This window comes from Hyaena hyaena, unplaced genomic scaffold, assembly GCF_003009895.1.
Source record: "Hyaena hyaena isolate Hyena2069 unplaced genomic scaffold, ASM300989v1 scaffold_253, whole genome shotgun sequence".
Lineage (NCBI taxonomy): Eukaryota > Metazoa > Chordata > Mammalia > Carnivora > Hyaenidae > Hyaena > Hyaena hyaena.
Genome location: NW_024080887.1, coordinates 671,532 through 697,719, shown reverse-complemented (window position 1 = coordinate 697,719; position 26,188 = coordinate 671,532). Strand labels below are relative to the sequence as shown.

The 26,188-nt window shown below is 36.3% G+C and overlaps 1 protein-coding gene across 2 annotated transcripts in view; it reads left to right on the top strand.

Moving 5' to 3' along the window:
* Nucleotides 1-26,188, top strand: part of RNF145 (ring finger protein 145) — a 58,209-nt gene that overhangs the window by 17,622 nt on the left and 14,399 nt on the right. For both annotated transcript variants that reach the window (XM_039245360.1, XM_039245359.1), the window contains exons 4-7: nucleotides 10,190-10,281; nucleotides 18,606-18,841; nucleotides 21,583-21,758; nucleotides 24,701-24,841. In XM_039245360.1, the coding sequence (XP_039101291.1) occupies nucleotides 10,190-10,281; nucleotides 18,606-18,841; nucleotides 21,583-21,758; nucleotides 24,701-24,841 (645 nt within the window). The remainder of the gene's footprint in view (nucleotides 1-10,189; nucleotides 10,282-18,605; nucleotides 18,842-21,582; nucleotides 21,759-24,700; nucleotides 24,842-26,188) is intronic.

The following is a 26,188-nucleotide window of genomic DNA, read 5'->3' as shown; positions in this document are numbered from 1 at the left end:
GAAGTCATGGATCTGTCTTTCTCTGACTTATCTCACTTAGCATTATATTCTCTAGCTCCATCCATATTGTTGCAAATGGCAAGATCATTCTTTTTTTTGTGGCTGAATAATATTCCACTGCATATATGTGTGTGTGTGTGTGTGTGTGTGTGTATACACACGTATAAGTGTATATATACCACATCTTTTATATCCATTCATTTGTGACACTTGGGCTGCTTCCATAATTTGGCTGTTGTGAATAATGCTTCAGTAAACATAGGGGTGCATATATCCTTTCGAATTAGGGTTTTTGTATTCTTTGGTTAAATACTCAGTAGTGGGATTGCAGGATTGTAGGGAAGTTCAGTTTTTCTTTAATGTTTGTTTATTTTTGAGTGAGACAGAGTGTGAGTAGGGGAGGGGTAGAGAGAGGGAGACACAGAATCTGAAGCAGACTCCAGGCTCTGAGCTGTCAGCACAAAACCCAATGCCGGGCTCGAACTCGTGAACTGTGAGATGATGACCTGAGCCAAAGTTGGAGGCTTGACCCACTGAGCCAGTGGTCAGGTCAGGTCAGAACTACCCAGGTGCTCCAGGGTAGTTCTATTTTCAACTTTTTTGTTTTTTTCTTTTTTTTGAAGAACTGATTTTTTTCTTTAATTTTTGAAGAATCCTTTCCTGGATTTCCAATTAAGGTATCAACTATAAGATCTTTCAGATTCATCAGTTGGAGTGAAGTCTCAGTTGCCTAAAGTTTCTGAATCTTTATGGACCGCTTTTTTTTTTTTTAATTCTCAAGTTAGTTAACATACAGTGTAGTCCTTACTTCAGGAGTAGAACCCAGTGATTCATTTCGTACATATGACACCCAGTGCTCATCCTGAAAAGTGTCCTCCTAATGCCCATCACCCATTTTTCCCAGCCCCCACCTCCCTACCCCCCTCAACCCTCAGTTCTGTGTATTTAAGATTCTCTTATGGTTTGCCTCCTTCTCTGTTTTTATCTTATTTTTCCTTCCCTTCCCCTGTGTTCATCTGTTAAATTTCTCAGATTCCACATATGAGTGAAATCATATGATATCTTTCTCTGACTTACTTCACTTAGCATTATATCCTCCACTTCCATCCATGTTGTTGCAGATGGCAAGATTTTATTCTTTTTCATTGCTGAGTATCATTTCATTGCATATATATACTACATCTTCTTAATCCATTCATCAGTTGATGGACATTTGAGCTCTTTCCATAATTTGGCTATTGTTGATAGCACTGCTATAAACATTGGGGTGTGTGTGCCCCTTCGAATCAGCATTTTTGTATCCTTTGGGTAAATTCCTAGTAGTGCAGTTGCTGGGTCGTAAGATAGTTCTGTTTTTAACTTTTTTGAGGAACCTTCATACTGTCTTCCATAGTGGCTTTACTAGTTTGCAGCTCTACCGGTAGTACAGGAGGGTTCCTTTATTCCACATCCTTGCCAACACTTGATGTTCCTTGTGTTTTTGATTTTAGCCATTCTGACAGATGTGAAGTCACACCTCACTGTAGTTTTGATTTGTATTTCCTTTCTAGTGAGTGATGTTGAGCATCTTTCCATTTGTCTGTTGGCCATCTGGATGTCTTTGTTGGAGAAGTGATTATTCATGTCTTCTGCCCATTTTTAATCGAATTCTTTGCTTTTTGTGTGTAGTGCTTGATGAATTTTAACTAACATTGTTGTGTCGTATTTTTATTATGCAACTAGGTTTTATGAGCATTTTCCTGTGTCATTCTTTTAAAAAAGACTTTTTAAATCTGTATTTCATGGTATAGCTATATAATGATAGCCTTTTAGAGTTTATGTGATTTCTTTGAATAATCATCAAAATTCTGAAGTTGAAGGTAGAACTGTGTTAGTTATAATTCTGGGTGAGAAAACAATGATACTGCCCTTTCCCTCATGCTTTTTTGGTTTCCATATGGTTTAGTGGCTTAGTGATAGATGAAAGCATGTAGCTTTTACACACCATGTTACCATCCAGGCTTTTTTAGAGGTCAAAATTTTGTTATTTAAGGATAAAGGGGAGCCTGACCATGTCAGGGGCAAAGGAAAGCCTTTTTCTGACCATTCTTCTGGTGGCAGTTTTAATGTTTGACTTTTAGCTAATGGGAATTTTTTTTTCTAATGTTTAAAATTTGTTTTTACTATTAGAAAATTAAACTTGTTTTAAAATAGTAAAAATAATTATAATAGGATTTTATAGTAACATGCATAAGATACAAAAACATTTCCTGATCTTCATTTTGATTCTTATGGCAATCTTTTGGGATTTATAGAAGAAAAAACTGAAGTGGGTGAATAGCTGAGAAGGAATAATCTCAGACTTTAATCTGAATGTAGGTTTTCTAATTGCCACTTTAGTCCACCTAGGGAAGCAGCATGGTTAGTGGAAAGAAAATGAGTTTTAGAGTCAGACTGTGTATGAACTAGTTCCCTGCTTAGTAAATATGTTACCTTGACAAGTTGTGTCTTTGAATCTATAAAGATAATGCCTAATTGAGTTAGTTTTGATAGCAAATTAACAAATTTTAAGAAATGACCTATTTTAGTATTTCTTTTCTTAGTATAAATTTTACTACATGGTACTATCTCACAGAAGGTTGGTAAAGATGTGTTATCCTTGAATTAATTATTCATAATATGTCACATTTATAAATATTGAGGCTTGAACATATTCCCCTCATAAAATATTAAAGTTGAAGTTTTTAGTTTTAAAAAACATAATTCATGTTTCATGTGGCAACTTAATAGCTACTTTTTTAAAAAAAAGTAACAGCTTTATTGAGATATAATTCACATACCTATTTATAAGGGATACAGCTCAGTGGTTTTAGTACATTCACAGAATTACACAGACCCATCACCACATTTGATTTTAGAACATTTTTATCACTCCAGAAAGAAACCGTGTACCAGTCAGCAGTCACTCTCCATTTTCCATTAATTCCCTTCCTCCCCTGTCCTAGGCAGCTGTGAGTTTATTTTCTGTCTCTATGGATTGTCCTATTCTGGACATTTCATATAGACATACGGTATGTGGTACTTTGTACCTGGCTTCTTTCATTTAGCATGTTTTCATCCATGGTGTAACAATTGTATCAGCACTTTTTCTGTCCAAATCCTATTCTCTTGTATGAATGATTACAGTTTGTTTATTTATCCATCCATCATGGGCACTTGAGTTCTTACCACTTTTTGGCTATTATGAATAGTGCTATGAATATTATGAGTAGTTTTTGTGGATATGCTTTCTTTTGGTAGAATTGGGTTTAACCTTTTGAGGAGCCGCCATACTAATTTTCTGAAGTGGCTGCAGTATTTTACATTTCTACCAGTAGTGTGTAAGGGTTCCAGTTTCTCACATCCTTGCCAACACTTGTTGACATCTGTCATTTTTCGTATAGCCATCATAGTGAGTGTGAAGTGATTACTTCATCGTGGTTTTGATTTGTACTTCCCTGATGGCTAATGATATTGAGGATCTTTTCATGTGTTCATTAACCATTTGTAAATCTTTATAGAAAAGTGTTTATTGGGATCCTTTGTCAATTGTTTAATTGGTTTGTCTATTATTATTATTGTTATTACGTAGTTGTAATACAACTCAGTTCTAGATACAAGTCCTTTATCCAGTTACATGATTTACAAACGTTGCGGACGAAATGACACAGAGGACAAGACACACACAAAAGACAGACACAGACACAACTCCGGCCAGAGGAACAATTCTACGCAAGCCCCTCTTGCGGTTTATTTTATACCCGGTAACTGGATACAAACTGAAATCTACAAGATGCATTCCTTTACCAATTACGGGCAAGTAGCCAAACACATTTCAAGGACAGGGGGGAGCAAAGGGAGGAAGCGACCACAACATGTCTACTAAGAGGCCTGCCCACAATTCCAGCCTTCTTACTTCTAAGGAGGGCATGCTCCCTCGTTTGCGAGTGGACCATTAAACTTGGATATTGTGTGCAGGCCTCCTGGCAGAGCATTCTGTTTGCAGGGATGGTTTGCCCAGGCAGGGAGCCCCGTGTGCAGGCACATCCCCATGTCCCTAACCACGCTTTCTTGTGGTCACTGTCGGGCTCCCACAACAAATATTTTTTACCATTCACTCTGGTTTACTTATATCAAGTCAGAGTGTATGTAGTATGGTCTAAGAAGGAGAACCAATACTTGGATAATTAAAACAAAAAATTTTTTAAATGTTTTATTTATTTCTGAGAGAGGGAGAGAGACAGTGTGAGCAGGGGAGGGTCAGAGAGAGAGGGAGACACAGAATCTGAAACAGGCTTTAGGCTCTGAGCTAGCTGTCAGCACAGAGCCTGATGCAGGGTTCGAACCCACAGACCGTGAGATGATGACCTGAGCCAAAGTTGGATGCCTAACTGACTGAGCCACCCAGGTGCCCCTTTGGATAATTTAAATGATTAACTTGGTACTTGAAAACTGGCTATAGAGTAAGTCATTTGCAAATACTAATTTCTTAAATTGAAAATTTCATAAGTTTTGAAAAGCTGAGTTTCTGTTTTCCCTTAAGACATGTACTTAAATAATGAAGTTAATTATCCTTAAGTGAATAAAAATTTGCTTAGAATATGTCTAGAATGATAGAGCTTTTAGTTCAGGGGAACTAAACTTTTGAAAATCCATGGCCTCAGTTGGTGTAGTATGAACATTTAATATTCTTTTTAAACTTATTAGAATTTGATAAATTTCAAGTTCCTTAATTCTTAAAATTACTAAACTGTGCTTTTCATTTTGAGTGATGTAAGGAATATATTTTCCAGTATCAATCCTACTTTAAAATTGAAACTATCCAGAACTATAGGGAAAAAAACAAAAACTATAACTGACATGACCATTCCTATGAAGGTATGGTTTTGGTTTACATCACAATTGTATGTTTTTCTCTAAAAGTTTTAAACTCCAATATTCTTAAATTCTTTATTTTATTGTTAGATTTATGAACCATCATATCAGTTTTGTGTATGATATAACTTGAATTAGAGCCCATGGATTTCAGAAGAGTGAAAGCATACTCCTTTTCATCCTAGTCTTGGGTATGTAAGTGTATCAAATGTAAAACCTCACCAAGAGTTATTTATGTGAAAAAGTAGATAATCAGCTCCCCATTTCATGAAAGCTTGTCTAATTTAAACTGTCTCTATTTCAGAACTATCAGCATTTTGGGCTAGGTCATGCTTTGCTTTGGGGACAGTCTTGTGCATTATAGAATGCTAACCTGCCTCTCTCTGCTCACTGGATTGCGGAGTACCGCTCCCCAGCAGTGCTGAAACCAAAAAGTGCCCCTGATTGCCAAATGTGCTCTTCTGGGGACCAAAATTTTCCTCAGTTGAGAATCATTGCTGTTAGATAAAGGAATTGTTAAAATGAATTTTATCATTATACACTCACCTTTTAATTTTGACAGGAATAAAATGGACCCATTTCAGTATTTGATATGTTTCTTCTTTTGAACATTATCAGATCCAGACACTAAGTATTTTAATAGGGCATCAGAAAGAAGCTAAAGAGAGAGGCAGGGTGGCAGAGATGATTTAAATAATTAGCGCTGAGTAAATGAACTATTTCCAATTATTAACATATTGCTTTAGGTGTAGTAGGTACTCAAATCCAGCTGGGATCTCTTAAATTGAGTGCAGTGCCTTTTGTTTGCACATATTTCCTAAGATAACTTGGAGGACTCGCTGCTTTATTCTCTGTAGAAGTAGATTAGGTTCCTTTGGAATAAACACTGTTTGAAAGCTTTAAGTGGCCAGAATGTACAAATTGTTCCTAGGTTGTTCAGGTTGCTTAAGACATTGTTACAAGGTCAGTTGGTAAATTGGTAAGCTTCTAGGTTTTCTTGTTATTCTTTATAACTTGTGTGCTTCTCTTTATAGTTAGTACTGTCCTAATTGCAAGCTATCCTTGAGGCCCTTTACGTGTATCTTACACACTCCTTATACCCCAAAGCAGGTTCCGTCACTGGAGAATAGACTATCATAGGGAACTAGAGAAGTAAATTTTGAACTGTTTAGTTTATTAGTGCAGAGGATTGATCGTCAGTATTGCACAAATTGCACAAATGAAAAAAGCTTAGGAAAGGAAAGATTTTATTCAGTTATAAGTAGATGGCAAGGATTCTTGCTTCCTACCAACTTAATAAATTTTACCATTTAAGTCTCCAAAATTGAAAAATTAAATACTGAGGGCACCTGGCTGGCTCAGTTGGTGGAGTGTACAACTCTTGATCTTGGGGGTTGTGAGTTTGAGGCCCAGGTTGGGTGTAGAGATTACTTTAAAAAAATAAAATCTTTTTTTTTTTTTTTTGAGTTTATTTATTTTGAGAGAGAAGGAGAACATGTGCAAGTGGGGAGGGGCAGAAAGGGAGAGAGAGAATCCCAAGCAGGCTCTCCACCACTATGATTTCCCATGAACCAGGAGATCATGACCTGAGCTGAAATCAAGAGTCAGATACTTAAACCTACTGAGTCACCCAGGTGTGCCATCCCCACAAAAAAAGTAAAATCTAAAAAAAAAAAAAAAAATTGTATCTGCTTTTGAACAGGTCATCTGNAAAATTTTATTTATTTACTTTATTTTTTTATTTATTTTACGAGAGAGAGAGAGAGCAGGAGGGGCAGAGAGAGGTGGAGAGAGAGAATCCCAAGCAGGCTCCATGCTGTCAGCACTAAGTCTGATACAGGGCTCGAACTTAGGAACTGTGAGGTCATGACCTGAGCCAATACCAAGAGTCAGATGCTTAACTTACTGAGCCACCCAGGCACCCCTGATTCAGGCTTAAAATAGTAAATTCTGTTAAAAATTAGAATTTCATGGCCCTTGCATTAGAGTAATTTTTGGCCTAAAATGACTCATGGAATTTTGGATAATTCCTTCTCTGGATTCTTCTTGTTTGGCTTTCGATCTTGTTTATTTACATTGTGAATGACTCACTCTGCTGAGAGACTAGTAATGAAGAGTGTACATTGTCAGTATGAGATTCCAGGAAGTTGTTCATAACTTAGAGATCTTTGTTCAAATATTGATCCCTATTAAACTTCATCTGTATAGTGTGGGATTCAGCAATGCCCAGATTCTTTCAGAAGGGACAGCTCAGTAGTGGCTGCTTGGTGAGACCAGTAGTTTAGCCCTCATCAAAGCCACTGCCCTGGCTCTGGCAAGCCAAACTCAGCTGGCCAAAGGAGGATACAGGCTTTCCGGGCCTGGCTGTCTTTATTGAGATGGGGCTTATTGATGAGTCAGCTAGACAGGGAAGATTGTGAAGGACTGTCTTGAGAGACAGAAACAAAGGAGAACAGGTCTAAGGTACCTTGAGAGGGTGTTAATTTCTATGGTAGGATGGTTGTTCCAGTAGCATTGAGGAGAGCTATTCTTAGTGTCCTAGAGGAGATCAGCCCAGAAGGCTAGTGGTAAGAAGCTGTTCAACACTGTGGTGCTGTCTGTCATTAAGGCCTAAGGGTTGATTATTCTTCTGGAAAGCAGATCTCCCTTAGTGCCCTGTAATTTCACCACATCACAAAGTCACAAAATATGGAGAGTGAAAAAAAATCATTCTATACTAAAAAAATTTTTTTTGAACATTTTTATTCATTTTTGAGATAGAGGGGGGCAGCAGGGGAGGGGCAGAGAGAGAAGTAGACACAGAATCCAAAGCAGGCTCCAGGCTCAGAGCTGTCAGCACAGAGCCCAGTGTGGGGCCCTGAACTCATGAACTGTGAGATCATAACCTGAGCTGAAGTCAAATGCTTAACTAACTGAGCCACCTAGGAGCCCCTCATTCCATATTTTTATAGTATTTATCATAATTATAATTAATATTATAATTGTAATTATTATTATTAACCTAATAATTAATTGTATGTCTCTCCTCCTAGTTTATAAGCTTCATGCTAACAGGGATTGTTGCTGCTCTGTACTGTAGTATTCCCAGAGTGTAGCAGTGTGCTAACTACATATTATGTATACAGTATTTTTTTTTGAGGTTAAAAAAAAGAATGTTGATTTTCCTTACAAATTTTGTTACTTGAAGTTAGAATTTAAGATAAAAGGCTCTAAAGAAGACAAAGAAGAGGTAAAAAAAAAAAAAAGATAAACTAAAGTAGGATAGGATATATAATGCAAAACAATTAACAAATATCTAGAATAATGGGTTTGCTGAGTTAAATATAAACATAAGTAATAGGACAAAAGCAGACAAAGGAAAGAAAACATGTCAAGGAGACCCAACTCTGCAGTCTCCTCCCCGCCCCCCCGCATTACTAGGAAAGATCCTGGACACCGAACCAACCCTTTGGGGAGCACCTTTTGGCTCTTTCCCTTGGGGATAGTGCTCCTGTAGACCCATTTTCCCTCCCCTCCCCCTCAGCTCTTAACAAGCATCAATCTGCTTTTTGTCTTTGTGGGTTTTCCCTCTTTGTAACTGGATCTGTTGGAGAGGAATATGCTATGGCCACAAAGAAATTATTTGCGTGTAGAGGCCTTGGACTCAGAATTAGAGCTCTTTTAAATATAAATTTATTTCTTTAATAGCATATTCAACGACTTCAAGTGGTATTTATATGTGTATTTTAAGTTTTGTAATTCTCTTAATTCTTAGTTTTCTGTCTTAAAACTTTGTAAAATGTGATAATTTTGCATTGATGGCTATCTAGTAATGTAGTATTGAGATATTTATATGTAATTTGAATGTATGGTAGCATTTGTACTTCTCCCAGGGTTTCAGCATTGACCTCTGGACTGAGTAACCCTTTGTTATGGGGCTGTCCTGTGCACTGGAGATAGGATGTTGTGGCAGCCTCTTGCCCTACGTGCTCAGAGCACCACCAACCCTTTTAAATTGTGATAGCTAAAAATGTCTCCAGACATTGCAGAATGCCCCTTGGGGTCAAAATCACACCTGGTTGGCCAGCACTGCATTAAAATCATTTGTTTTGAGAATTTCAGTAACAAGAGACTGTTAATATGTTGTTTGTTAGAAGTGGTCATTATAGAGTGATAGAGAAGAATTGCTAAATCACCCAAGAATCTAGGTCCATTGTTGATTTTTGTAATTGTCCCCCAAACTGCTTCCACTCATAAAGTTTATTTTAGTTTTTAATGTTGGTTTTTTTTACCGTATTCTCCTTTTGGATTATGTAAGGGTCATTTCTTGTTTGGCTTACTATGCGAAAGGAATTCAGCTTGATTGCTTAATAGGAAGTAATTTCATGGAAAAAGTAAATATAGCTGTGGGTTTGTTCAGAAACACTGAAGCATTCAAATTCTTTTAAATAAGAGTGAATAAAGTATTCAGTAATTGAAGAAAAGGAGAACTTTTTTACACAAATTTCCCTACTGTGATGTCAAAAGAACTTAACATTCTTCTAATATTACTATTTTAATTTGCTGATAATAAGTTAAATTCTCCCTTTTTGTGTTGCTTCCTTATGCACTGAAAGTTCTGAATGTTTTCTCGGTGTGGAAAGGCTCTTTTCTACTTAAATCTTGTTATTTCTCAGTAATCATGTTAAATGAATTAAATTTTAAAAGGAATATTGGATGTGATCTAAAATTTGTTTCAAAATGAATCTGTAGCCTATTTAAATATTATAATTCTATATTATAGAGTTGAAAGTGACCATTTTTTTGAAAGTGACAATTTTTAAGGATTGTCCTGTGAGCCAGTTTTCTAACTGGTTAGTGATTTTACCTGTAAGAATAATTGAGGATAAAACTTTGGGGTAAGTAAGATAGGTATGATGGTGAGAGAAAGCCAAAAGAGGGGAAATTTGATATAGTATTATTAGGTATTATCAGTTAAGTAGTAGGGTTGAGGATTGGTGTCTCAAAATGGTTTTTTACTGGGAATAGTTATTTAATAAGGCCATGGTAATAAAGAAAATCCCACAAAGTGGACTTTTGGCTGTCATCTCTCCATAGTAAGATTCAGATTCAGTAAATTCTGATCCATGCATGGAAGAAGGAAATGGAAGCCATCTTTATCTAGTTCTTTATTCCTAAATTTTTCTTTAGTATACATGTGAAAAGAAGTATTACTAACATAATATGCCTTTTATAAGAATACTGTGCTTTAATTGCCTTTCTTTTCCATGTGTGCTTGGTATGTATCTAATACATTCTTACCATTTTCTTTATTTAGGGACTATGTCAGGAGTGAACTGGAGTCTGCCTATGAAGGACCAATGTATTTAGAACCTCTCTCCATGAATCGGTTTACCACAGCCTTAATAGGTAAGTATTAGAAAAGAATTGAAAGTCTAGGTAGAGACCACCCTTGCTTCTTATTTTCTTTACATGCTAATAATCATACATAGCCTATAGTTCCTTGTGTTTTTAAATGATACGTGAACTATTTGGAAGGTTAATGTTTAAATAAAGCTAATTATTATTTTATAAGATTAAAATTAAATATGTAATGTCTTCATTTATCGTTATTGAGAGCCATTACTATATCCAAAAATAGATTGCCATGGTATCAAGAACTTGAGACACGATTGAAATATTTAGGTAGCAGAATGTTAAAAATAGGAGTGTTAATAACTAAGACCCAAAAGTAATATAGATCATCCCAAGTGATGTACCAGACCCTACCTATAATGGTGAAATTATAAAAAAGGAAGTGACAGAAAACCTATTTTATTACTCTTAAACTCATCCATATAGAGGGTGTTGCAAGGTTAAATGTTGGAGATTATGGAGAATTTCGTTAGAGAGCTATTTGCTCTGAAATACCTCCCCAGCCATTCACATTTAAAGAAATCAGCAGTAGACCATTTGGAAAGTCACATGTCTTCTGTGGCTTAGTGGGGGATACTGTGAACTGACCCACACTTGGAAAATCTAAAGCTGTACCATCTGAATTTAGCCATATATGGGGCTCCTGGGAGGCTTAATTGGTTAAGCATCCAACTCTTGATTTCAGCTCAGGTCATGATCTCATGGTGAAATTGAGTCCCACGTCAGGCTTTGTGCTGACAGTGTGGAGCCTGCTTGGGATTATCTCTTTCTCTGCACCTTCCTCACTTTCATTCCCCCCGTCCCCGACTTTGTCTTTCTCTCACAAAAGAAATAAACAAACATGAAAAAAATAAAATTAAATTAACCACATGTAGCTGTTGAGCTCTTGAAATGTGGCTAGTCCAAATTAAGATAAGCTGTAAGTGTTAAAATACATACCCACTTTCTAAGACTTAGTACAAAAAAGGATGCAAAATGTCTTGTTACTTTTTTAATTGACATTAAAAAGTATATAATTATATATGTTATGTGATACATAATTATCATGCATTATATGATAATATATGAGGTATGTTAGATCGAATAAAATATTGTCAATTAATTTCACCTGGTTTTTTTTTTGTTTTACTTTTTCAAATGAGGTTACCAGAAAGTTAAAATTTATATATGTGGCTCATATTATAATTCTATTCAGTATCAAGGCCAAGAGTGTATGGGCTTGCTGTAAGTTTTCTGACTATGGACATGGTGAAAATGCCTTGTTCTTTTGTATCTTCGTAGGCAAAGGATGTTAATTTCCTGTGAACTAGATAAGGGCCCCAGGAGTCTATGAGATTTTTTTTAGGTCCTTCTAAGAGGGCCTTTGGAAGGAGAAGACTCCCAGTAGGGATTGAACCTCCAAGAGTTTTCCAAAGAACCAGTAACAGCTAGAGGGAGGGTATATAACAAATACTAAGGGTGGGAGAGCCACAGTGATAAGAACAATCTCTGAAGAAACCATAAAAATGCTCAAGAGAAAAGGGGGGATAAGTTTTAAATGTCGCAGCTTTGGGGAGCAGCAATACCCTGTCACTGTAAGAGTGGAGTCCAGTAAGAATTTGCTACTTCCCACTCTCCTTCTTTCCCATATGCTTCAAACAGAGTTGAGCCCGCAAGAAAGAGAGAAAGAGGACAAAGCCTGCCATAACTTCTCCATTCCTCACAGTTGTGAGTTTTCAATCAGTAGTCCCATAGGAGGCCTGAGCTAGAGTAAGGGAAAAGCCTTAAATCTAAATCAGCTTCAGAGTTTTGGTCACTCTTAGATTGAGACTGTGTGACCTAAGCTAGATGAGAAAAGTTACAGGAACTGCCTTAGGGGCAGGAGAACAGTAATCTTCACAGAGTGTATTTTAAATGCTTTTTTAATGTATATTTATTTTTTCTGAGAGAGGGAGAGTGAGCAGGGAAGGGGGCAGAGAGAGGAGAGCGAATCCCAAGCAGGCTCCACGCTGTCAGAACAGAGCCTGATGCAGGGTTTGATCTCACCAACCATGAGATCATGGCCTGAGCCGAAACCAAGAGATGGATGCTTGATTGACTGAGCCACCCAGGCTTCCCTTCACAGAGTGGATTTTAAAATTATTTTCCTTATGATTTGCTTAATAATGTTTTCTTTTCCTTAGCTTACTTTACTGTAAGAATACAGTATGTATTATATATAACATACAAAATATGTGTTTATGTTATTGGTAAGAATTCCAGTCAATAATAGGCTTTTAGCAGTTAATATTTGGAGAGTCAAAAGTTAGGCAAGCATTTTTAACTCTGCAGGATATTGGCACCCCTGCCCCTTGCATTGTTCAAGGGTCGACTGTATTTGCTAGGTTAGAGACCTTGTAAGGTATTTTTTATTCTATGATGGATGCAATATAGTACAAATTTGAAACATTTCCTTAGGGCACCTGGGTGGCTCAGTCGATTAAGCGTCTGACTTGGGCTCAGGTCATGATATCACGGTTCATGGGTTCGAGCCCCGCATCGGGCTCTTTGGTGACAGCTCAGCCTGGAGCCTGTTTCGGATTCTGTGTCTCCCTCTCTCTCTGACCCTCCCCTGCTCACGCTCGCGCTCTCTCTCTCTCTCTCTCTCTCTCTCTCTCTTAGAAATAAATAAAAACAGGGGCGCCTGGGTGGCTTAGTCGGTTAAGCGTCCGACTTTCGCTTAGGTCATGATCTCGCGGTTCGTGGGTTCGAGCCCCGCGTCGGGCTCTGTGCTGACTGCCAGCTCAGAGCCTGGAGCCTGTTTCAGTCTGTGTCTCCCTCTCTCTCTGACCCTCCCCTGCTCACGCTGTCTCTCTCTCTCTCCTAGAAATAAATAAAACATTAAAAAAAAAATTAAAAAAAAAAAAAAAAAAGAAATAAAAACATTTAAAAAAGAAAGAAAAGAAACATATCCTTAAATTTTTCCCATCAGTGGCTATGTTATTCTGTTTATTGAGCTGAGATTCAGTTAATTCAAAACAAAATTCATAAACTATTAAGTACTATGTTTTCTTCCAATTTAGATTATAAGTACCTTCTATTTTCTTCCATTTCATTAATGAACTTTTAATTAAAAACTAAGTAATATTAGGGACGCCTGAGTGGCTCAGTCGTTTAAGCGTCCGACTTCGGCTCAGGTCATGATCTCACAGTTCTTGGGTTCGAGCCTCGTGTTGGGCTCTGTGCTGACAGCTAGCTCAGAGCCTGGAGCCTGCTTCAGGTTCTGTGTCTCCCTCTCTCTCTGACCCTCCCCTGCTCATGCTGTCTCTTTCTCACAAATAAATTTAAAAAAAAATTTAAAATGAAGAAGAAAACTAAATAATATTAATATGCCATCATTTCTGAGAGTTGCAGACTTCTTGGAGGTATTTCTAATAGTGGAATCCTCAAATCCAAAGATTGCTTTGTGATTTTGATTTATTCAGAATTACCAATTATAATAGACACAGTTCTTCCAGTTCTTCTGAGGTTATAGGAAAGATTTCTACTCCTTCCTTTTTTCACCTACATAGGAGAAATGGTCTTCTCTTAAAGAGAATCCTAGCACATGAATCATAGTCTTCTATGAAAGAAGATGAAGCCTGCAACCCCAGAGTTGAGCACTGAATGTGCTGGCACAGATTTCGGGGAATTTTCAGAGTGTAGAGGAAGTTTACATCATGCTGGACAGGGAAATTTAAATATCACAGCTGTGAGTACAGTGAAAATAAGATGTGTGAGAATGAACATTGCTAATCATTCCTAGTATTAAAACATTTCCTCTAAGTACTTTCTTCTTGAGTTTTTGCTAATTTTTTAATCAAAGAAATACACTTGTTTTTAAAAGTCAAAACCTACTACCAGTGTTGTGACAAACCCTGGCTCTCTGCTGTTCCACCCTGCTCCGCGTTGCTGCATCAGCTCTCCACAGGCCTCTCCTTCCCAGTCACAGCTTCTCTCTCGGCCCTCTCTAGAAATCCTGTCAGTTCGATAATATTCTTCTTACAGTGACCCCCTAACTTTATTTCTGTTCTGTTTTCCTTTTTTTCTCTCTTCTCTGTCTTTTGTTTTACTTTCTGAGATTTCCCAACTTTATCTTCCAATCCTTTTATTGTACCTTTTTTTGTTGTATACTTTTAATATCCATGAGCTTGTTTTTATTGAACGTTTCTTTTTACTATGACACTTTATTTCTTAGGTATATCACTTATCTCTTTGAAGCATTCTTTTATTCCTTGAATTATCTATTTCCTTTGAGATTTTTTTTCTGTTTTTTGGTCTTTGTCTTTCATGGGATGGTAGTGTTTCTGAAGCCTGGATTTGAATCCTGATTATATTAAGTGAAGATTTATGAATACTGATGTCTAGGCCTCATCTGAGGCTGATTAAACCATAAATTTTACTTAAATATCGAGGGGGTCCTTAACTGATCATCTCTTTTGAAGTAAGTTAAGTTGTTGATTGGAATCTCTTTAGGGCTTACCAGCTGGTATGTTTCACAGTTGGTATGTTTCACAGTTGGTATTCAAGTGGGATTCAAGTTCTTGGATATTTGTATGTCTTTTCACTTGGACTTGGTCATTTTCCGCAAAGAGGAATCTTTCTGTCCCCTGTAGGGAAGGCCAGTGTCAGTGACTATAATGGTAACAATAAACATGGCAGCATGTTCGGATATCTAGAAAGATTTCATCTCTCGGTGCAGACTTTTGTTTTAATTCCCTCTTTGCTTTTGAGTATCATACTTCTACTCTGCGCTGTATGTGATGTCCTGGAGCCTGTTGCAGTCTCTCCAGTAAACCTCAGTCTTCCCCCCAGGGTGGGGATAAGAGTAATGGCTTAGCTAAAACCACAGTCAGTTGCCTCCTATCTCTTAGTTTTCTGCCCTCTAAAATGTTATATATCTCATGGGATGGCCTCTCCTCCTGTTTTGTTTTGCTTTTATTTTTTTTTTTTAGTATTATGAGTTTTCCTCCTATTATGCCTTTATGAATATTTTTCACATTATTTAATATCAATTCTTTAAAGGCTAAAATTAATATTTGTTGGAGAAAATGCCACATTATAACATGGTAGATTGTTAATGTTTTTAGCTTCATGTAAAAATGGTTGCCACTTTTGTATTATAACAGTAATACCGATTGAACACAAACAAAAATCTCAAAAGTATTTTGCCCTTCATTGGCAAGAAGGAAGAAAATTTGATTATGTGAGTCTTAATCTGGAAGATAACATGTTCAAGAATTTTCATAAAATTCTTTTTTTTTTTTTTTAATTTTTTTTAATGTTTTATTTATTTCTAGGAGAGAGAGAGAGAGAGACAGCGTGAACAGGGGAGTGTCAGAGAGAGAGGGAGTCACAGACTCCGAAACAGGCTCCAGGCTCTGAGCTGGCAGTCAACATAGAGCCTGACGCGGGGCTTGAACCCACGAACCGTGAGATCATGACCTAAGCGAAAGTCGGACGCTTAACCGACTAAGCCACCCAGGCGCCCCAAGACTTTTCATAAAATTCTAAAAGGAGCAATGAGAGGAGACTTGTCCAGTTAGTGAAATGGGACAGTGTGGTACTGTCATCAGAGTAGATCATTGGGGAAAAAATAGCAAGTTCTAGGGTGCAAGGGTAGCTCAGTAGGCTAAATATCGGACTCTTGGCTCTTAGTTTCAGCTTATGTCATGATCTCATGGTTCCTAAGGTTGAGCCCTGCATTGGGCTCCCTGCTGACAGCCTGGAGCCTGCTTGGAATTCTCTCCCTCATCTTCCTGCCCCTCCCCCACTCAACACTCGTGCTCACTCACTCTCAAATTTTTTTAAAAAAGTAGCAAGTCCTGATACAGACTCAAATATATAAAAATTTGAAAGTATACTAGAGGGGCATTTCAAAGTAATGAGAAAAGAATTGGATGATTCCAGTAGCTAGTTTTGAGACAACTGACTAGGGGCTCCTGGGTGGCTCAGTTGGTTAAGCCTTGTAACTTCGGGTCAGGTTTTCACATCTCATGAGGTTCATGGGTTCCAGCCCTGCATCAGGCTCTGTGCTAACAGCTCAGAGCCTGGAGCCTGTTTCTGATTCTTTGTCTCCCTCTCTCTCTGTCCCTCCCGTGCTTGCATACTCTCTCTATCAAAAATAAACAAACATTTAAAAGGGCAAAAAAAAAAAAAAAGGGACAACTGACTAAAACATCTGGAAAAACACACTTAGATCTTTTTTTGTTGTATATTTTTAATATTCAGCTACTTGTTTTCATTGAATGCTTCTTTTTACTATGACAGTCTTTTTCTTTCTTAGATTTATCATTTATCTCTTTGAAACTGTCTTTTATCCCTTGAATTACCATTTTCTCAGATCTTTTGTTCTGTTTGTTTTGGTCTTTGTCTTTTATAAGATAGTAGTGTTTCTTAAGCTTAAATCACCTGATTATATTAAGTGAAGATTTATAAATACTGAAATTCTAAAATATTCTAAAATAAATTCCAATTTTACCTTATTCTAAAATAAATTCCAAATGTATTAATTTTTAAAGAATACTAAAAGAAAACCTAGGTGGGGCACTTGGTTAAGCGTCCAGCTTTGGCTTAGGTCATGATACCCTGATTTGTGAGTTTGAACCCTATGTCAGTCTCTGCAGACAGCTCGAAGGCTGGACCCTACTTTGGATTCTGTGTCTCCCTCTCTCTCTGTCCTCCCCTGCTCACATTCTGTCTCTCTCCCTCCCAAAAATAAACATTAAAAAAAATTTAAAAAAGAAAAAATGTAGGTGATTACTTGTATAATCTTGAGTAGGAGGGCCCATGTGATTAACCATGGCACCAAAGGTAGAAACCATCAAGGAAAAGGTTTGATAGGTTTGACCATTTACAGTAAAAACTCCTGTAAGAGAAAAAATTAAAAAAATATTTAAATAACACATTGGGAAAATACAGTCATATGACATAGGAAATTAATATCTTAAAACCTAGGAGGCTACATTTCCTAGTAGAAATGGCCAAAGAATGTAAACAAGCATTTCAGTAAATAATTGCAGATTATTTTTATGTACTTATTTATATTTGGTAATCAAAAAAATGAGAGTTAAAAAAGCTTAGGAAATATTCCTTGCACTTCCTTTCCTTAAATTATTTTTACTATTGGCAAGTCAGTGGAAAAATGGGCACCCTGTACACTGGGTGTTTTGTTTCTGTAGGGCAGTCTGATTTTATGTGTCAAAGTCTTAAATGTTTCTTCTGACTCAGTAATTCCGCTTTGAGGATTTTAGTCTAAGAAGATACTAGGAAATGTGCTCCAAGTATACGAGGAGGTCATAAGCGATAAACATCTAAGCCTGATGTTTAAACAAAGCATTTTATAATTATGAACTATTTGAAAACAACCAAATGCTAATACTGTGTATTCAGTGTAATACACCATACAACTAAAAAACCAAAAAACCCATGTATATGTTTATTGGTATGGAGAGAGATACATGTATTATATGTATTAACTGAAAAGAAGTGATCGTAAAGTAGTATATACACTATAATCTCATTTATATAATAAAACATTTGTGTATTGTGTAGAATAAATCTGGAAAAGTAACAGTATGAATAGCTAATTTTTATTGAGCACTTACTAGGTTTCAGACACAGTGCTTAGACTCTGTATGCAGTGCTTTTATTAATGGACCAATGATAGTGGATTATAAGATATAAGAGATTGAGTTTATTTCTCTTTTTATTTCTCTATATTTTCTAACTTTTCTATAATGATCATGCATAATCAGCTGAGAAGAATTTGTTGCTTAAACAAAGTTTTACTTTATTGAATCTTTTAGGAAGAAGGCTTGCATGGTCCGTAAATGTAATTAAAATTTAATTAAAATTAAAAAGCTTGAAAATTTCGGAATAAATTTTGTTTTGTCTTGATCTTAGAGAAGTAACTGTGTCTCTTGGATTTTATGCTTTTAACCTATAGATCAGAACAGTTAAATATTGATGGGCCTTTGTAAAAGGAGCTCTATAAAAATAGTAGTAACTGAATTATAATACTGAACTAGACATTAAGAAAAATGTTTTCTGTATTATATATGTTATCTGAAATGTAATGAAGACTAGTGGATATTTATGCTGCTGTTTTCAGATCAGTACCTAGGGAATTGATGCTCAGAATTGACAGAACATATGAATATGCAATTATGGTCAGATGAACTAAAAATTTGATTTATGCTGTTATCTAAGAGATCTTAATTAAACTTTTTCAAAAGCTGTATCATCATCCTTATTGGCAGTGTCTTTTGTTTTTATTTTGTGAATACCAAATCTTAAATGCATTCTCCTCCCCATTTTAGGTCAGTTGGTGGTGTGTACTTTATGCTCCTGTGTCATGAAAACGAAGCAGATTTGGCTCTTTTCAGCCCACATGCTTCCCCTGCTAGCACGACTCTGCCTTGTTCCTCTGGAGACAATTGTTATCATCAACAAATTTGCTATGATTTTTACTGGATTGGAAGTTCTCTATTTTCTTGGGTCTAATCTTTTAGTACCTTATAACCTTGCTAAGTCTGCATACAGAGAATTGGTTCAGGTAAGATTCACAACCACACACAGGTCGATAAAATTCTACATAACTATTAGTTATGTTAAACATTTAGCTCATTGTTATTTCACAGTCATGGTTATGGTCACATTCTGTTGGACAGTTTCTAAATAGCAACCTAATTAGGAACATCTGAGATTTTTTATTATGAACTGTTCTGTAGAGAGGCAGTAAAGTGATTCTGTGGAAACAGAGTGTCTGGATTTTTACTCTGGCACTGTTGTTTACTAGCTATGTAACCTGGGGATAGTCACTTAAGTTGGTTTATCCATAAAATGGAGCTAATAATAACAGTTGTACTTAACTCATAGGGTTGCTCTGAGATTTAAATGAGTTCAGTGCTAGGCAGATGGTATTCTGTATGTGTTGAGTATTATAATAAAGACCAAAGTAATACAGAATTGAAAACCTAGAGTCAGATCCTGGTTTTTCTCCTGGTTATAATCCTTTAACTACAGTTTTCCCCCCAATGTTTGCCTAATTTATGTAAACTGAGAAGTTAAGTCGTTTTAACACGATGGATTTTGCTTAGATACAATGCTTCTGGCTATCCTACTTTTTTCAGCCTTTGCTCTAAAACAGATTATTCCCAGACGGAAACAATAGATATTTAACTATTTCCATTTGCCTTAATTGATAAATTTCAGTATATGAAATAGATACTAAAATTGACATTGAGCTATAAAAACAAAGTTAAATGAACATTATTTTCTACCTCTTGACTATGTGTATATGACCTTAAGGTACAGGATGATCTCAGATTGACCAAACTGAAACTACTAAGTAAAGTAGGTTTTTGTTGTTTTTGTTGTTGTGTTTTTGTTGTTGTTGTAGCTGTAGCCCCTGGGACAGATTTCCCAGAAAAATTTTCCTATACTCTTGGCTCTAGCCTGATTCTGCCTTCTTTATTCATCTTATGTAATGATTAACTTGGGCAGTTTTCCTAAAAGTAGGTCTTTCAGAGAAGAGGAAGTTATTCTCATACTTAGGGAAGAGCTATTTCATGGGGAAGCTTTGTAGTTGCATTCATAGTAAGAATGACTACTATTTTCCTTTGAACTCAATCTTGTGGAGCTATCCTTTATAGGAAAACAGAAGACAGGAAGTAAACATTAATTGGGTACTGTTTAATCATTATAAGAACAGAGCCCTCATTTTTCAATGTCATGTTTATCTTCTTGGTTGCCATTAAGATTCATGCATCACTAGATGTTGTAGTTGAAAATAAATTATAGGTTATGAAATTCACAACCTGAAAAGAATTGAATAGGCAAGAAATAGCTATTAGGCTTTTAAGTCATCTGTCTTTTGAATGGAAAGGAAAAGTACTCTCTACCTGTCAATGAACAGTTTGCTGCTAATAATAATTTTTCAGGTAGTTGGACAATTTGCTTTTTCTTTCAATATTTTCTAGTAGGGGAAAAATAGAAGTTAATCTTGACTAGATTTTAAAAGAAGCATTTGATTTACAGATGGAAAGAATTTATTACTAAAATATATTTTTTATAATTTTAAAAAAATGTTTATTTTTGAGAGAGAAAGAGTGTGAGTGGGGGAGGCGCAGAGAAAGGGAGACACAAAATCTGAAGCAGGCTCCTGGCTCTGAGCTGTTGGCAGAGAACCCAACACAGGGCTTGAACCACAAACCATGAGATCATGACCTGAGCCAAAATTGGATGCTTAACCGAACCGACTGAGCCATTTAGGTGCCCCCCCCCCCCAACTGTGACAAGAATGTAAATTTAGAATAACTTGCATATCAGTCTGTTTTAACTTAATGCTTAAAAGATCTTTATCTACCTAGAGATAGGTATTAATTAGAAATCAGAATAACTTGAAGTCCATGTATTTTAAGATATTTGTAGTTTATTGACCTGTTCTGGTATCACACACAGTTTCAGCAAGACCATTTAGTTCTGTAGCTTAGAGTTTGTAGCCTGCCTTGTAGAACACTGTTGTGTTACCAGGGTTTGGTCCCTGGCATAGTATCTCCAGAAACTTGGTTACATCTGTGCTCTTAGGCTGAATCAGATTATGAAAATTGATTCTTCCTAATCATTCTCATAAGAGATTGTTTTATAAACTAGAAAGCTAATTTACTTGTTAGTAGATTAGTAAACTATTTTTACATGTACCTTTTTCCCTGGTGTTAATGCACTTAGCAAACCAAATAAGTTGAGAAATGTTGTTTGAAAAATACATGGGAATTGAGTTATCAGAGAGTGGGGGGGACGACTTGCTAAATATCTTCTCTTTCCAGTAGATGAAACTCCAGTGATTATTCTACCTGCCATCAAACTGTTTTTCACCTATAACATTTCCTGACTAAATCTTGAAAAATTCTTCCTTTTATATTGTCTGTTTTTCTAACCACTCAAGCACTGTTGCATCATTTATGGTAGTCCTGATCATTATGATTTAGAGATGAGTAAGTTTACAACCTGCTTTTGATGTAGTTGTACTCTGAGAGTGACTTTACTCTGAACCATAAGGGCAGTTTGTGGTCATTTGATGATTGTGTGCCAAATATTAATAGTAATGAAAACTCAGTGAATTTTTTAAAATGTGGTACTTATTGTATGTACAGAGAAAACTTTAAAGGAATTTATCTGAAACAACCTTAAAATGAAAGAAAAGCTATTTAAGTTTTCTCTTTAAGTATTTTTTTGTGTTTGAATGTGTTTGCTGAAGTCATACGAGATGTTTTCCTATCTTATTTTCTTATTCAGGTAGTAGAGGTATATGGCCTTCTAGCCTTGGGAATGTCTCTGTGGAATCAACTCGTGGTCCCTGTACTTTTCATGGTTTTCTGGCTCGTCTTATTTGCTCTTCAGATTTACTCCTATTTCAGTACTCGAGATCAGCCTGCATCACGCGAGAGACTTCTTTTTCTTTTCTTGACAAGGTAATTAAGAACATGTGATACTATACGTAACCTTAGAAAGAGAAAACTTTGATCTAGGAATAGTTAGGTTTTGCAAATTAACTTTTTTCCAGTTAAATTAGAGTACCCCATATTTAATTGAAGGATTTTCATTCAGTGGATACCTCTGGCAGTAAACAGAGGTGCTAATGTCAAGGTACCTAGCAAATTTTAAAAATATTTTTTCAATTTTGAGTTAAATTATTGGTTGGGTAAATACAAGAAAACATGTTACTAAAAGTAATTATTTACTGAGTATTTAATATATGCCAACCACACTACTAAACACTTTTCTTCACACTGAATCTTTACAGCAACCCTGGGAGATAGGTACCTTTATTATCATTATCATTTTAATAGCTGAGGAGACTGTGCCAAGAGTAACTTGCCCCAGGTGACACTGCTTAAACAGTGCCGACCTCAAATCCCATCTGAGTTCAAACCCTATGATTTACTCTTGTGCTGTGCCATATTTTTTTTGTTTATTTATTTTGAGAGAGCAAGAAAGCACAAGTGAGAGAGGGACAGAGCGAGGGAGAGAGACAAAGAGAGAAAATCTGCACTGTTAGCACATAGCTCAACATGGGGCTCAAACCCACAAACCATGAGATCATGACCTGAACCAAAGCTGGATGCTTAATCGACTGAGCCACCCAGGCGCCCCTATTCCATGTTATTCGTAATGTTTTGCTTCATTATTCAGATAGTCAAATAATCGGTGAAATGAGTATATCCCAGTACTTTGCTATTTGCCCCAAAGGAATTCTAAGACTCGGTTTTTAAGATTTAGATTAAAAAAAAAAGTCTTAAGATCAGAGTACTTTTTCTACTAATGTATCTTTTTTTGTGAGCTTATGCTAGATCTGTATTTGTCATTTTTTCCACTCTTGAGTTTGAATGTCAGGCCCCCAGTCTAGCACATGGGTGTGTGTGTGTGTGTGTGTGTATTATATATATCTTCTTTGGTACATAAAGGCAAGAATGAAACTGTCCTTTGGGAAAATACATATGAACAGATAAAAGTTTTAAGTTTTCATTAATAGAGTCATTGTTTCTTGGCCAACTAAATTACGGGGCACTGTGCATTAAGTGGTGTAGGGAAAATGTTACACAGAATGAAATGTCAATAAAAATGACATAGGACAGTACCTAATTTAGTAAATAAGTAGAATAAATGTATTGGCACTGAGTGATTTTGTACTTTTTAAAAATTATTTTAAATGTTTATTTTATTTTTTATTTTTTTAAATTTTTTATAGTTTATGTTATTTTTGAGACAGAGACAGAGCATGAGCAGGGGAGGGATAGAGAGAGAGGGAGACATGGAATCTGAAGCAGGCTCCAGGCTCTGAGCTGCCAGCACAGAACCCAATGTGGGGCTCAAACCCACGAAACGCGAGATCATGACCTGAGCCGAAGTCAGATGCTTAACTGACTGAGCCACCCAGGCGCCCATTTTTTTTTTTTTTTTTTAATTTTTAAATGTTTATTTTTGAGAGAGAGCTTGAGCAGGGGAGGGACAGCAAGAGGGAGACCTAAAATCTGAAGCAGACTCCAGGCTCTGAGCTGTCAGTACAGAACCCCATGCGGGCTTGAACCCATGAACTGGGAGATCATGACCTGAGCCAAAGTCAGACGCTTAACCGACATAGCAACCCATGTGCCCCTGATTTTGTACTTTCTGAAAATAACAGCTATAATTGATAATTAGCTTCTGTAAACATGCAATAAATTGATATCAAGTATATTTTGATAGCCTACTCATTATTAATGAATTTCACTGCTATTGATATTTATGTAATTACTATGGAAATTTTGTGAAGAATTTTATGATGATCCAGTAGGTAATTCAATTTAAAGAGAAAAGAAATAGAGTTCTGTGGTTAGGATAATAACCTAAGCATGGGACTGGGATTGGTCGTGTTTTAAACCAGATTATTATTATAAAAGCACAATCAGATGAAGTGTAGCATAGTGTAATAGGCTTAACAAATCAGTAAGCTATGAATGAGTTTGAATTTATTTATTTATTTAAATGTTTTATTTATTTCTAGGAGAGAGAGAGAGACAGCGTGAACAGGGGAGGGTCAGAGAGAGAGGGAGTCACAGACTGAAACAGGCTCCAGGCTCTGAGCTGGCAGTTAGCACAGAGCCTGACGCGGGGCCCGAACCCACGAACCGCGAGATCATGACCCATAGCGAAAGTCGGACGCTTAACCGACTAAGCCACCCAGGCGCCCCGAGTTTGAACTTATTTAAAAAGTAAAAAAGTAATACTGAGATTTTATTTTTTGTTTTTTTATTTAAAAAAAATTTTTAATGTTGATTTATATTTGAGAAAGCGACAGAGCACGAGTGGGGTAGGGGCAGAGAGATAAGACCGAATCTGAAGCAGGCTCTAGGCTCTGAGCTCTCAGAATAGAGCCTTTCGTGGGGCTTGAACCCACAAACCGTGAAATCATGACCTGAGCCAAACTCAAGATACTTAACCAACTGAGTCACCCAGGTACCCCTAATACTGAGATTTTAGATGAGGTTTAGGTGTCCTGCCCAAGTAATTCTCTCTGTTCCTTTTTTTTATACACACACATAATTGTATGTTTCTTAAGGTGTGAACAAAATTTAAGCTCTTACTACATTTGAAAGAGATGATAGATAAATAAAAATAGACTTTGTTTCAGTTATAGTTCTATTATAGTAAATATTTGCCAAAGAGATTTTTTTAAAGGTGTGGGTTAGGATAATAATAAGAATAGATTTAAATTATTAGTGGAGTGGTTAGGTGATTTTACCTCAAATTTTAGTTTGGGGTGTTTTAATTTATAAGGATCAGATCAAGCTTGATGGTTATTTGAAGTCTTAAGATGGTTTTATTTCCAGGAGAAAACGTTGATCTGTCATTACCCCTGCCCCCTCTTTTCTAGTATTGCTGAATGCTGCAGCACTCCTTATTCACTTCTGGGCTTGGTCTTCACGGTTTCCTTCGTTGCCTTGGGGGTTCTGACACTCTGCAAATTTTACTTGCAAGGTTATCGAGCTTTCATGAATGATCCTGCCATGAATAGGTAAGTTCTTGACTATGAATGTCTCTAGAAATTTAAATGTTATATATAACTTGAAGAAGTAATGATGAATTTCAGAGGAAATGGAATTTTGAGGGTTGTTTTTTTTTTTAATAGTTGAAATTGGATTAAAAAGTGCTCGCTTCGGCAGCACATATACTGAAATTGGATTAAAAATACTATGAAAAATATAACTGGATTTCCAGGTGTAAAAGATGGATTTTTATTGTTTGTACCTATCAATATATACAGGACACTTTCCTAAATTTAAGAGATTTTTAATAGCTTGTTTTTTCCCATCACTTTCTCCCCCTACCCCCCCCCCCATCTGCCCTCAGTTTGTTCTTGGCATTCAAGAGTCTCTTATGGTTTGCCTCCCTCCCTTTCCCCAACTATTTTTCCCCTTCTTCTCCCACTTTGTCCTCTGTTAAGTTCCTCCTAATCCTCCTATACGTTCAAACATACGGTATTTGTCCTTCTCTGCCTGACTTATTTCGCTTAGCATAATAACTTCTAGTTCTATGCATGTTGCTACAAATGGCCAGATTTCATTCTTTCTCATTGCCATGTAGTATTTCATTGTATAAATATACCACATCTTCTTGATCCGTTCATCAGTTGATGGACACTTAGGTTCTTTCTATGGTTTGGCTATTGTTGATAGTGCTGCTATGAACATTGGGGTACATGTGCCCCTGTGCATCAGCACTCAAATTTCTGTATTTGATACTTTCTTAATTTTTTATGTTTGGGCATAATTTTGATACTGATTAAAGTTTCAATCAGTATTATTGTATTAATGAGAATGCAATAATAGTTCATCTAGTTGTCATTAAATCACTAAGATCAGACATTGGGAAACCCTATTTCTGGAACTTGTCATAATTTGTTATCTTAATAGAAGAATTTTTAATGGTTTTATTTATATAAATTTAAGTGATCTCTTAAAGTCTTTGAATCCTTATGGAATATTTCAGAATTAGTAGATGGTGAGTACCTTGTAAATTGGAAGAAACATTTTTTTTGGTGTACATTAGTTTTTTTTATTAGAGAAGAGAAAAACTAATACTTTGTAATCTTCCTGCCAGTATCAGCTAACACTTTTATAATGGAAAAAAAAAGGGGAGGGCCAAGAAAGAAAAATAATTCATGTATAAGCTCGCCAAATTCATACCATTCAGAAAATAACAAAATGGGAAGTGACAACTTCCTCCCCCTGCTTGCCATTTCCTTTCCCCAAAGGTAACAGCTGTAGATGGTTATTTTAAATTTTCTTATGGGGAAAATCCATATATAAATATGTACATACACACATATCTATATATTTGGTTCATTCCCACACTATAAACA